Source organism: Oncorhynchus masou, chromosome 33, assembly GCF_036934945.1.
Source record: "Oncorhynchus masou masou isolate Uvic2021 chromosome 33, UVic_Omas_1.1, whole genome shotgun sequence".
In the NCBI taxonomy this organism is placed as follows: Eukaryota; Metazoa; Chordata; class Actinopteri; order Salmoniformes; family Salmonidae; genus Oncorhynchus; species Oncorhynchus masou.
Genome location: NC_088244.1, coordinates 37,045,365 through 37,058,523, shown reverse-complemented (window position 1 = coordinate 37,058,523; position 13,159 = coordinate 37,045,365). Strand labels below are relative to the sequence as shown.

The following is a 13,159-nucleotide window of genomic DNA, read 5'->3' as shown; positions in this document are numbered from 1 at the left end:
TTTGGTGTCCACATCACCAGGACAGTCGTGAAGAGGCCACGACAAATCCCCTCAGGAGACTGAAAAAATTTGGCATGGGTCCTTAGATCCTCAAAAGGTTCTACAGCTGCACCATCGAGGCTATCCAGACTGGTTGCATCACTGCCTGGTATGGCAACTGCTCGGCATCCGACTGCGAGGCACTACAGAGGGTAGTGCGCACAGTCCAGTACATCACTGGGGCCAAGCTTCCTGCCATCCAGGACCTCTATACCAGGCGGTGTCAGAGGAAGGCCCTAAAACTTGTCAAAGACTCCAGCCACCCTAGTCATAGACTGTTCTCTCTGCTACCACACAGCAAGCGGCACCGGAGCGTCAAGTCTAGGTCCAAGAGGCTTCTAAGCAGCTTCTACCCCCAAGCCGTAAGACTACTGAACGTTTAATCAAATGGCTACCCAGGCTATGCCTCCCACCCTCTTTTACTCTGCCCCCCTCTGTTATTATCTATGCATAAGTCACGTTAATAACTCTACCTACATGTACAGTATATACAGATCAACTCGGAAGTTTACATGCACCTTAGCCAAATACATTTAAACTCAGTTTGTCACAATTCCTGACATTTCAAAAATTCCCTGTCTTAGGTCAGTTAGCATCGCCATTTTATTGTAAGAATGTGAAATGTCAGAATAATAGTAGAGAGAATTATTTATTTCAGCTTTTATTTCTTTCATTACATTCCCAGTGGGTCAGACGTTTCATACACGCAAATAGTAGGTGGTAGCATTGCCTTTAAATTGCTTAACTTGGGTCAAACATTTCGGGTAGCCTTCCACAAGCTTCCCACAATAAGTTGGGTGAATTTTTGCCCATTCTTCCTGACAGAGCTGGTGTAACTGAGTCAGGTTTGTAGGCCTCCTTGCTCACACACGCTTTTTCAGTTCTGCCCACAAATTTCCTATAGGATTGTGGTCAGGGCTTTGTGATGGCTACTCCAATACCTTGACTTTGTTGTCCTTAAGCCATTTTGCCACAACTTTGGATATATGCTTGGGGTCATTGTTCATTTGGAAGACCCATTTGCGACCAAGCTTTAACTTGAACTAACTGATGTCTTAGGATGTTGCTTCAATATATCCACGTAATTTTCCATCTCATGATGCCATTTATTTTGTGAAGTGCACCAGTCCCTCCTACAGCAAAGCACCCCCATAACATGATGCTGCCACCCCTGTGCTTCACATGACTAGGGTGTTCTTCGGCTTGCAGGCCTCCCCCTTTTTCCTCCAAACATAACAATGGTCATTATGGCCAAACAGTTCTATTTTTGTTTCATGAGACCAGAGGAACTTTCTCCAAAAAGTGCATTTGCAAACCATAGTCTGGATTTTGTCTGGCGGTTTTGGAGCAGTGGCTATTCCTTGCTGAGCGGCCTTTCAGGTTATGTTGATTTGGATTCGTTTTACTGTAGATATAGATACTTTCATACCTGCTTCCTCCAGCATCTTCACAAGGTAATTTGCTGTTGTTCTGGGATTGATTTGCACTCTTTGCCCCATAATACGTTCATCTCTAGGAGACAGAAAGCGTCTCCTTCCTCAGCGGTATGACAGCTGCGTGGTCCCATGGTGTTTATACTTGCATGCTATTGTTTGTACAGATGAATGTGGTACCTTCAGGCATTTGGAAATTGCTCCCAAGGATGAACCAGACTTGTGGAGGTCTTCAATTATTTTCTGAGGTCTTGGCTGATTTCTTTTGATTTTCCCATGATGTCAAGCAAAGAGGCACTGAGTTTGAAGGTAAGGCCTTGCAATACATCCACAGGTACACCTCCAATTGGCTCAAATTATGTCAATTAGTCTATCAGAAGCTTCTAAAGCATTGGCATCATTTTCTGGATTTTTCCAAGCAGTTTAAAGGCACAGCCAACTTAGTGTATGTAAACCTCTGACCCACTGGAATTGTGATACAGTGAATTATAAGTGAAATAATCTGTCTGTAAACAATTGTTGGAAAAATTACTTGTGTCATGCACAAAGTAGATGTCCTAACCGACTTGCCAAAACTATAATTTGTTAACAAGAAATTTGTGGAGTGGTTGAAAAACAAGTTTTAATGACTCCAACCTAAGTGTATGTTAACTTCCGACTTCAACTGTATGTGTGAGGTTTGGGGGTTTGGGAAGGGAGCAGACGACACATTTTTGATGTTTTATTGTATTGTTATTGTAAAGAAGACAGCCAGAGTTGACTTAGGCCATCATTCAAACAAGGAGATACCTGCCTGGCCACCAATGCATATTTCCAAACTATGTTTGCAAATAATGACAATGCATTCTAAAAACTATGCTGGTATACATTTGTGCTTTCATTAATTGTTTATTAAATTATATTCTGAGCTCAAAACATTGTTGGTTAATGGTAGTAGCCATAATTCATAAATGGCACCATGCAGGGTTCCATATGGTACCATTTTGTTTTAGTGAAGAAGAACCTCTAGGGTTCTGATAAAAGAACCCCATAAAATGGTTCTACATAGAACATTTAGGGGTTCCATACATAAAACACGCAATATAACCTTTTTGGTTCTACAAGGAACTGTTTTTTCTAAGTGTATTGCATGTGTACATGTCCTATTTATATAGGTCAAGACATTAACACGTGTTCTGGGAAGAAAGGAAATTGACAATGTGTGTCTTTTACTTTTCCTCATGTATGAAGTGTGCAGTGCTCAGCAAAGTCTCCGGTCCTTTCATTTCACTCTGAATTGTTTACAGCAATGTAGGGCACCGGGCCAATAAATCTCCCGCGTGCTCTGCAGAGACAGGTCCATTTGTATGCACCGTTTTAACCGTCAACATCCTCTGCCCATTAACGTCCTTCCACGAGCTCTCTGTCTCCTCTTCTCTGCCCGACTCGAGCTCTGTCCGCCGAAAATACATTATGGGCATGGATGCTTTTTGATGAGAAGAGCAGTGTGGAGAACAGTGTTTTTGGAACAAAGGGGTTCGGAATTTTGCTGCTAGTGCTAAGGCCTACATGGTAGCCATGTCAACACGAAAAAGCCCACATTAGTGGAAATGCTATATGCTGTGAGTTATGATATATTGTATGTTAAAATCCTCAATCGTTACGAAACTTTTTCAATGTTTCCTCGGCTGTTGTGTCAGCCACCAATCCGCGAAAAAGGGGTTGACACCCAGAGGGACTGGCGCGCGCTTTGTGCAGACAGAGAAAAATGATTTATTGCCACTTGGGCGGTTCAACCAGAGTTCACGGAGAATCGTGGTGTAGGCTCACGGATGAGCTAAATTATGTTCTTGCTGAGATAGTATATCACAGATTATATTCTATATCCAACACAGCCGAGTGTTCAACGATTTGAAACAAAGAAAACAAACGGAATTGAATTCCTTTCCTCTCAATTCTGACGTTACAGGTTCACAATATGTTGATGGTAATAATAACAATAATAATGTTATCCTTATAATTATCCTAATGCTAATACTGTACTGAGTATGTGTAGTCTATATATCGAAATTGATCATGGGTGAGGAAAATGAAAAAGTGGATTAAATGCACATGAAGCTCAAATAGGCTTATTGAGTCTGTATCTGTATCTCAGGTTGGAATGAATCGTCTCGCATTCACCGCACACTCCCAACCAAGTCATATTTCATGTCGCCTAAATGGCACCAATGCGAACCCTGCTATGTGCACGCTGAATGCCTCTCTCTGAAGAGCTCTGTGACAGCAATTCACTGTACTCTACATAACAAATCGTTCTTAAAACAGGAATGATTTTGGGAAGAACAATTGGAAAAGTTAAGGGCATGAGGAGTAGTGTCTTCTGATAAACTCCCTCTAATAGACGCAGTATAATATATTTCAATTGAAATGGCCAGAGGTAGCCTATTTGAATGTAGGCCTAATATGGTAAATAAATGCGAATATATGTACTTTTTGTATGTGCACACGTCTTATTGTTAACGTGTAATAAGAGATGGTCTGCTTATTTGTCCCAATCTCCTATATGATTCTGAAAAGGCTATGTTCTCTCTCATTACTATGAGGCTGTGAACATGACTAGGATATGACTATGACCCATAACTCGATTTAGCTGAAATTCAAGTGGAGTATTTTGTTTATCCTGATGATCTCAGTGAACATTTGATTTTGCCGGAAATCCTATCTCTACCTGCGTGCTATTCTTGTTGTTCTATTATTCTAAATGATCCCGTCAAAAAAATATCCTTTAATCGTTTTAGCCTACAATATTGAGAACATGATATGCTCCTTCTTTATGTTCAAATAACGTATTGGCGTGAGTGTGTGACGTGTGAATGGAGGATATGAATCAGGGAGTGAGGTTACCCTTGTGGCGGGGCTAGAAGGAGGGTAAACGGAAGAGGGATTAAATCAGAGTGGTGCTGTGAAGATGCTGGGTCGTTCCGGCTAGGCGATCCAGAGTGCATCATCCATCACGGTGCTGCTGGAAGACATCTATTGAGGATTCTCCTCAAAAGATTTGTTATATTATATTATAGAAATACTAGTGAAAATATATTGTTGTAGGCCTAGAATCTAATCAACATTTTCTGATAATATCATCCTTAGTCCACGTACACTTTAAAGCCACCAGAGCCCTAATCTCTACATGGCTCTGCTGTAGACCATGTTCGTTTGGGTAGGGTATTTATAACTAGCTATATAGTCTATTTTTTATTGTAATATTTACATTGGCCTAAACATTATTGCAACAGCACACCTCCAAGTTAAATGACGAGCAAGTTCCTGAAGTCCATAGGTTATTGCTTTGGTGTTAGCGTTGGGTTCGTATAACCCAGCCAGCCAGTCATTTTCCTCCCTCTTTTGTCTGTCCGTCCATACACACGGGTTTTATATCAATCGAAAAATACCCTGTAATATGAATGTAGTTGGGCAGAGCAAAACACATCCACGTGGATATTGATTAGTAATCGCAGGTAGCCAAACATTTAAGGTAAAAAATACAATTATTTTCGATATTCTTTTGTGGTCTTCTCATTCTCTTTGTGTGTGGCAATGATTGTCAAACGCCTTTGTTTGACCACTCCCATTGACTCTATTCGAATCTATTCCAAGTCCTTTAATCTAAGTAGATAAGTGCACTACTCACTTGGATGGTTCCCTCACTGAGTGTATTAGCATACAACCACTATGAACTGAATGCATATTCACAAGCAAATAGAATAAAGTAAATAGACAAAAGTATAGTTTTAAGCCCAAGCTTTGTATATCCAGAGGAATACCATTCACAATGGTTGGTCCTCATTTTTAATACAGTAATAACATTTCAACAAACAGCACACTCATGTTACAATAACACATTCACGAAAATTACACATTTTAGTCAAATGTCTTTTTTTGGTATATCTCGCGATAGCATTGATATTTTCCAAGTAGGCTAACATACCACTTATTCAATAGTTTCCAGCAAGGAGCATTGATATAACCTACCGGGGAAGTTTTAAAAAACGATGCAACTTTCATTTGCGCTGGATTTCCATTCGAATTCTTCCCACCATCTGGTACTCTGTAAATAAAAAACGAATAGATATTTAGTTCCAAATGATGCGTTCAGTTGCGTGCCTCTTTTTCTGTCTATCTCTTACTCACTCTCTTACTCTCTCTCTCTCTCTAGCTCTCTCTCTCCCTCCATCTTCCCCTCTCTCGCGTTCTAAAACTGCCGACATACACTGCTAGTCCTCTCTTACTTTTCATACACTAATTAGTTGTTTTCATCCATAGGTGAAGAAACCCGTGCTTATTGCAATGCTGCCTGAAGAATGGGAGCGGGTTCCTCCAGCGCGATTAAGTTCCTTTCGGACGGTTTGCAACTCCAGCGCGCGATTATTGGAGGACGGCCCCACGTGACTTCACGGTTTACCCCTCTGGTAATATTATTCAATACAGTCTTAAAGCTTATTTAAAGTCTTCTGCATACAGCTTTTACATTTACGTTCGTTGTAAAAGCTATATATTTAACATGCAAAAGTGCATACCTTCCCAACATTCAGAGCGTACCCATAGTTATATTTATCAGAGTGAATTTGATGAAGTGCACCCTGCTAGGTCTATGGACCAGCACCAGTCCCTTCTCCCATGTCATCTACAGGGTGAACACAACACTGCAACCGAACCTGCTGGATGCGTCACCGGACACGGTGAGGGAGGCCACGCGCCACAATTCCGAGAGATTCCACTCTTCCAGCGTTCAGTCACCTCTTCTGCTTGTATCAGCTGTACGCCGTACCCGACTGACCCGTTATGGGGCACCCCGGACCCAGTGGATACCCGCCATGCCAAGGGCAAAGCAGTCGTCAGAGACAAGAGGTGCAGTGCATCCACTTACTTCCTCTCACCGAGGCATCTCTTCCCCTGGATGAGAGAAACTCGGCATGACCTACACCAGAGTGCATCGGACTCCAACGAATTAGGTAAATATAATATCATATTTGAATATAGTACAGTGTCATAATGATGAATGTGCATATGACTGTCCATATTACCCTAGTCTATATGTGCATTTACCTAGTCTTCAAACGTATTTTATCAGAACATTGCACACCTTATAATTTTGGTGCCAAAAGGACATTTGTGAGTTATGACTTGCTCACATATTAACATAGAAAGAATAAGTATTAGGCAATAATTCTTGTTTTAACCTTTATTGACATAATATAGAGTTTAGATGTTGTCTATAATTCTCTTTTTATTGACCAGAATTATGCTATGCCTACACTTTTAGAAAACAAGGGTGCTATTTAGAACCCAAAGGGGTTCTTCAGCTGTCACCACAGCAGAACCCTTTGAAGATCCCTGTTTGGTTCCAGGTAGAACTCTTTTTCACAGAGAGTTCCATGTAGAACCCTTTTTTCACAGAGGGTTTTACATGGAACCCAAAACGGGTTCTACCTGGAACCAAAAATGGTTCTCCCACCCTCCTTTTCTAAGAGTGTATATACACATACATATGTTTGTGTTACATTTGAAGAAATTTGAATAATATGTTTGAACAACTCCTTATGTTAGTTCTCAATTCTATCACACACAATCATTTCCTCCTAAATTGGTCAGATATCCAGGTGGTAAACTGGGACTTTAAACCCTGAATGCAATAGTCACTGACAGGATTGTTGTGGCACATCTGACACTCTGACGGTGGTTGTTTCCAGTGGTGGTCCCAAGGCACTCTTTAAGTGATTGAGTTGACAGGTACACTACTGCCGTGTGTAGATGTGATTAATGCGTATGTAAGACGATTCCCTGAAAAACAACTTTCTCAAAACACTATCATCTGAGACAAGCTGTAACTGGTGTTATGTCCCAGACACTTGCAGTGCATTATCAGCAAGGTATAGATGTGTTTCTCTCTTAGGCCCATGGGACAGGTCTCTCTTGGGCTAGTCATGAATGCAAAGCAATTGATGCAATTAAGGAGAGATGGAAGCTTTGAAGGAAACACATGTAGCCCTTTCCTGCAGTCAATTACCAAAAGTGCCGTCTTTGGCGTCATGAGTGGAAAGTTATTTATATTCATCATAAATTCATCATTAATAAAAATAAAAATAAATTTTAAACAACGGAAATCTGGTGGTTTCTATGTCAAATAGTTTTGTTATACTTCAGGCTTCTGTGATGTATATGAAGTGTAATATTGGGATGCAACGTCACAATGCACAATGTAATACATTTCAACTCTATATCTGACATGGTACAGGTGTCTTCTTTTCTTAAGTCCATCGCCATGTGTGTGTGATGTGTACTTTTGTTTCAAAGTAGATTTGGTTAAGACTACCAAGAAACACTGTGTGACCCTGATTTAGCCCTCTGCAGTAAAAGCTTAATTAACTCCAGAAAAAAACACTTTATCCCAGGACACATTACAAGATGCCTATTAGGATTCCTAAGTCCCTCAGTTAAGCTTTTCCCTTTTTACGCAAGCGAGGCGGAAGCTCGCCTGGGTGCCCGCTAGCTGACTTTTAATTGACTGCTCCTTCACATGTTCCTTTTGTCATTCCCCCAGGTGATTCAGTGTGCAGTCGTAACGAGGCTGGTGGTCTCCCAAGTAGAGGAAGAGACGGAGGGCGAGACGGAGGGAGGCGAGCGAGGACGGCGTTCACCAGTACTCAGCTAGTGGAGCTGGAGAAGGAGTTTCACTTCAGCTCCTACCTATGTCGACCACGCAGGCTGGAGATGGCTGCGGGCCTGAGGCTCACAGACCGGCAGATCAAGATCTGGTTCCAGAACCGACGCATGAAATACAAGAAGGATCATAAGGAGGACAGAGGGACAGCGACTGAGACACCGTCGCCGTGCCTCTCTACCACCACACACATGCCATCCCTCAGCCCAAGGTCCTCTGTTGGAGTTGGGTACTCAGGATTCAGAAGTGCTGGTCTGGTGAGAGGGACTCGGTCTCCAAACCTTCTCCTCTTTAATTGTGATCGTACTCCGGCGGCGGGTTCTCACAGTAAGGCCAACACCAGTGACTGTTTATGTGTTACTCCCATGGACCTTCCCCAGCTCACCACCAGAACTGCGACTGACTCTGATAGTCTGCAGTCGGCCCTTACGGTTGTAGACAGCGGATGTTTGTGTACGGGTCTCTCCAAACTCGCCCCAGGGCACCTATCCTCTTATGTTGACAGTGACATCAGTGCATATTTCAGATGTAGAGGATGTCTCTTAGACCTAGAACCCCCTACACTTACTCACCTGTAAGAGCAGGCCTATGCCACAAACCTAAACACTTAGACCTTCAGTAATATGTGTGTGTGTAGGTGGTCAATTCAATCAAACCAGCATTGTGGAGGCTCGCTTTCTTTCAACTTTCTGATAGTGGCTCACTGAAGAATGCAGATTTATTACCTATAGGGTTTCCAGTATCCTTATAGGTTTCTAGTCCAAAAGCGACCACTACTGCCCCCTCTGTTCCTGTTACACCTTGTGGCAAAATGTTATCTTTTTTTATTATCAAAATTGACATGATTTACATGAGCAATAAAATCCTCAAAGACATCCTGCTACTGTATTGCATGTCAACCGCATGTTTTGAACGCATTATCAATCCATTTTTGTATTTTCATGTGTCATGGCTTGTGCTTGTCGTCTATTTAAATCAGAGAGAAATGAATTTTACGTTAAGGTATAGGTATCACGTGTTATGTTATGATCTCGTAATGATCCTGATGAAAGTCTGTTGAAACGTCGGTTATTCAATTATTGCACCTGAGCTCCTCGAATGTGAGGCTCTCCTTTTCTTTTTCACGTCTTCTACTCCGCTCGCCAGCACCTCGCCAAAACAGGTGTGCGTTTCTTTCGCCTCCGGAATGATCCTGTAAGTAGCGTAACGTACTAGCGATCAGTTTTGTTTTTTCAAGAGCTCCTAATGTATCAAATAATTGTGGCGGCCATATATGTAAGTCAGAGAGAAAGGAATTTGACTTCGGCTGTAGGTGCCATGTGTTAGGCCATGTTTTGTGTTCTTATCACTAAATAGCTGTTCGTTCGTGTGAGTTTGTGTAAGTGTGAAAACACAGAAGCATATGTTCATATTGAATGAAGTTCTATTTTTGTTTTATATGTGTTTGTGTTGAAGCTAGAATCCTTCGTTAAAACAATATCAACATGTCTCCCTGTCCCTGTTTCGCTAAAAAGCTAAGGGATAGGGCTGGAGAAATGTAACTACTCTCAAATTCATAGACAGCGCTATGGATGCAAGGACTGACCATCCATGATTTCAAATGTATAGTTTTAGCCATGTTTCGAGGCTATACGGTGTTTGTTTACATTTACATTGTTGACAAACATTAGGGTAAAACAAGCTTATATTTGTGTTCTGATAGGGTACGACTGTTGAACTAAGCTCATGAGGCATTTATAAGTTATATTATTCAAGAATCAATGGGTATATGTCATTAATCTATCAATTAAAACTGGATGCAGAAACTAAGGATCATCGCTTTTTTTTAAAAACGTCTTTGATACTGTTCTTGATTAATGAGATGTTTAATAAATGCATTTGTGGAAAATCAATCTCAGTGGAATCATTATCTTTATTCATTTCTTATTAGAATGACTTCATTCTCCAGCAGCATTTTATTGAGATTAAAGAGTGCATTCTACTTCTGGAAAACAAGTTTTGTAATGAAATTAGCCCATACTGTGGAATAGATTCAATAAAAACTCTGTGATATTATGTTTTCATGTTACACAATCTCTGGGCACCACTTTCCCTGGCTCCTGCCTTCTGTTTACCCTACATTAATCATGGAGACAATGCAGTGTTTCCAGCAGTCCAACCACAGGCTCTCAACCCACTAGACATCTTGACAAGAGCTGATGCCGCCTCCCTTTCAGTCTAAACCCTCTCCTTTTCAATTGCTTATTTGAAGCAGGGTTGGAGCCCCTTCATTCTCAGAGGATGTGTTTGTTGCATGGCTCAGCACCCCAGTTTACAGCATCCAGTAGGACTACATGCCAAGATTTCTACTTGTTATTACAGACAGTGAGAGGGAGAGAGAGAGAGACGGAGAGAGAGAGAGAGAGAGAGAGAGAGAGAGAGAGAGAGAGAGAGAGAGAGAGAGAGAGAGAGAGACAGACAGACAGACAGACAGGCAGGCAGGCAGAGACAGACAGACAGACAGACAGACAGACAGACAGACAGACAGACAGACAGACAGACAGACAGACAGACAGACAGACAGAGACAGACACAGGGAGATAGACAGAGACAGAGAGACAGAGATTATACAGTAAATGCCAGCAGTGTTATCATCAGATATTTATGACCTGGAACCCTATGGCCTCGACAATGCAGTCTGTCTAAGATCAAAGGTACAGTATGATGAAAACGATTGAATCAGGACACAAAACAGAAGATGCATACTCAATATAAATCAGAGAGAGAGAGAGAGAGAGAGAGAGAGAGAGAGAAAGAAAGGAAGAAAGAAAGAGACAGAGACAGAGAGACAGACAGAGAATAGATTAGAGAGGAGAGAGAAAACCAACCGGCGAGAGACAGAGAGAGAGAGAGAGAGAGAGAGAGAGAGAGAGACTAAATTGCAGACAGCAGTGTTGGATTCTTTGCATTCTTGTGTGCGCTGTGTGAGCAGACGTGATTTATGGTTGTAATACAGAGCATTAAATGAGGCCTGGCCCGGCATCTGAGGAGCTCTGCTTGTTCTGCTCTGCTCCATCCTAAACAGTCGGCTTTTAGACATTAAAAACCAGACACACCACACTAAACCATGCCACTACAAACACTCTCAGTGTCATTGCAGAATATGAAACAGAATCCAGGGTTGAGAGTGCATTACATTATACATTCTGGAACATGAGGTCAGATCCCAGCAGACTTGCAATCCAAACCAGATCACAGATGATGTTTTTTGACAATTGGTGGTCAAATAAACAAAGACAGACTGCCCATAAAACGTTCAATGTGACATCATTCTTGGTGACCCTTTCTTGTCTGTGTTGTTATATTGTCATTTGGCTTATCTTAGGCCAACGAGTAGGTATTATAAATGCATTATACTCTATTCCTCTGACGATAAACAAGACACTGAACTTCACAGGTGGCCTTTAGCCAATCAAGTACAATTTACAACCGTTAACCTTATCATCCGCCTTTACACTCTCTCTTTCGCTCTCTCTCCCCCCTCCCCCCTTCCCTCTCTCCCTTCATCCCTCCACCCTCAGCAGTACGTCACACCGCTCATGCACCTTTTCCAGCAGCTTTTTTTTTTTTTGTTAAGTATCAATTTCCTGTGTCAGCTTTATGGGTTGTATTTATATGTCCGTGCCGTGGTGCGGAACGGAGCGAGGGAGAGCATCACTCAGGTAGACGGATGACAACTCACCTGGTACTGCTCATCAATCTCAGGAATTTGACTTCCTGGTTAGCTAGACAACTGTTACCGTCATATTAAAGCATGCCGCCGTAAAGATCCATGACGTTTTAAATACATCCCAGTTAAGGGTGATCGGTGACAATGAAAAGGTGAGGCCACCGATAAAAGTGTGGCAGTCGAGGGAAGGACAGAGCAAACTGAGAGAGAGAGTGTCACTTACTGTACCTCGGCTGTGGTCCTGTGTGGCTCAGTTGGCACTACAGCAATGTTCAAGTCCTAGAGGAATCGCATGCTGTACAAATTGCCTTTGGTTAAGAGCGTATTCTAACTGACATTGACAGTGTATCTGCCACTACAACAAATCTGACCGATTAAAGGAAATTGTAATCACACCAATCATCAAGGCTAAATGTCAACACGTTTGATCGTCATTGATCGTTCAGAGAGGACAGGAGATACGATGGACAGACCCAAATGGCTTTATTATACAGCTTCAATTGCATTCCACGGTTAAAAAAAACTCAAATTAAAAGCACAGCCCTTTGTGCCACAAAAATTATTTACCCTTATTTCATGTCCACAATAGATGCTTTAAGCTCTAGAAACGTCTCAATGCCATGTGCTGTCTTCTCATTCTCATTCTATTTCCCTGCATTCATTGCGGTGTGAGACTGGAGACAGAGGCATATGGCAATGTGCAGCTGTGATGAACACACACACGACGCACTCACACTTCACGTTGAACCCTGCTCATTTCCCGCCAGTAAGAACTCCGGAAGGAAACCGAGAAGTGTGCACAGCAGCTGGCGAGGAACGATGATGACGGATGCTTTGTTGTCATGGTGTTTGGGAGACTGCCTGCTGAGCGCCTCGCTGGGCTCCTAGGATTTGTGAAGCATCATACACACATATTCTGGTGGCGCACCAGTATCTATATATTCTTTGGAAGTATGAGTATGCCAAGCTAGCGCTGTAGGCTGTATATCGCTCTATCATCCTCTCTGTGGGAATGTGGTTACATGCATCTTAGATGAGCCCCTCTCCTCTCCCCCCAATCTCTCCCTCACTATAACGTGCCTCTGTCCCTTGACCTGGTAAAGTCCACAACTGAGGTTATGACTGCTGAGTGATCCCCACTGTACAGGTTGCTGAGGGCCTCACCACGTATATAGCCGAGATGGCTTTTACTGCTCCTGTTTGTCATCTTGTGGACCCCACAGAGATCCCCGCCACTGTATAGGTCGCCCAGCTTTTACAGCTCAGCCCCGCACCGCATTA

The 13,159-nt window shown here is 42.3% G+C and overlaps 1 protein-coding gene across 3 annotated transcripts in view; it reads left to right on the top strand.

Moving 5' to 3' along the window:
* LOC135528452 (homeobox protein Hox-C3a-like) overlaps positions 1-10,061 on the top strand; it is a 77,191-nt gene extending 67,130 nt beyond the window's left edge. The window contains exons 2-4 of one of the 3 annotated variants that reach the window (XM_064957545.1): positions 5,772-5,917; positions 6,139-6,460; positions 8,050-10,061. In XM_064957545.1, the coding sequence (XP_064813617.1) occupies positions 5,810-5,917; positions 6,139-6,460; positions 8,050-8,747 (1,128 nt within the window). In that variant the 5' untranslated portion in view covers positions 5,772-5,809 and the 3' untranslated portion in view covers positions 8,748-10,061. Of the gene's footprint in view, positions 1-5,771; positions 6,461-8,049 lie in introns of those variants that run through there. The other 2 variants (XM_064957546.1, XM_064957543.1) reach the window with 2 other exon arrangements.
* Positions 10,062-13,159: the final 3,098 nt, after the last annotated feature.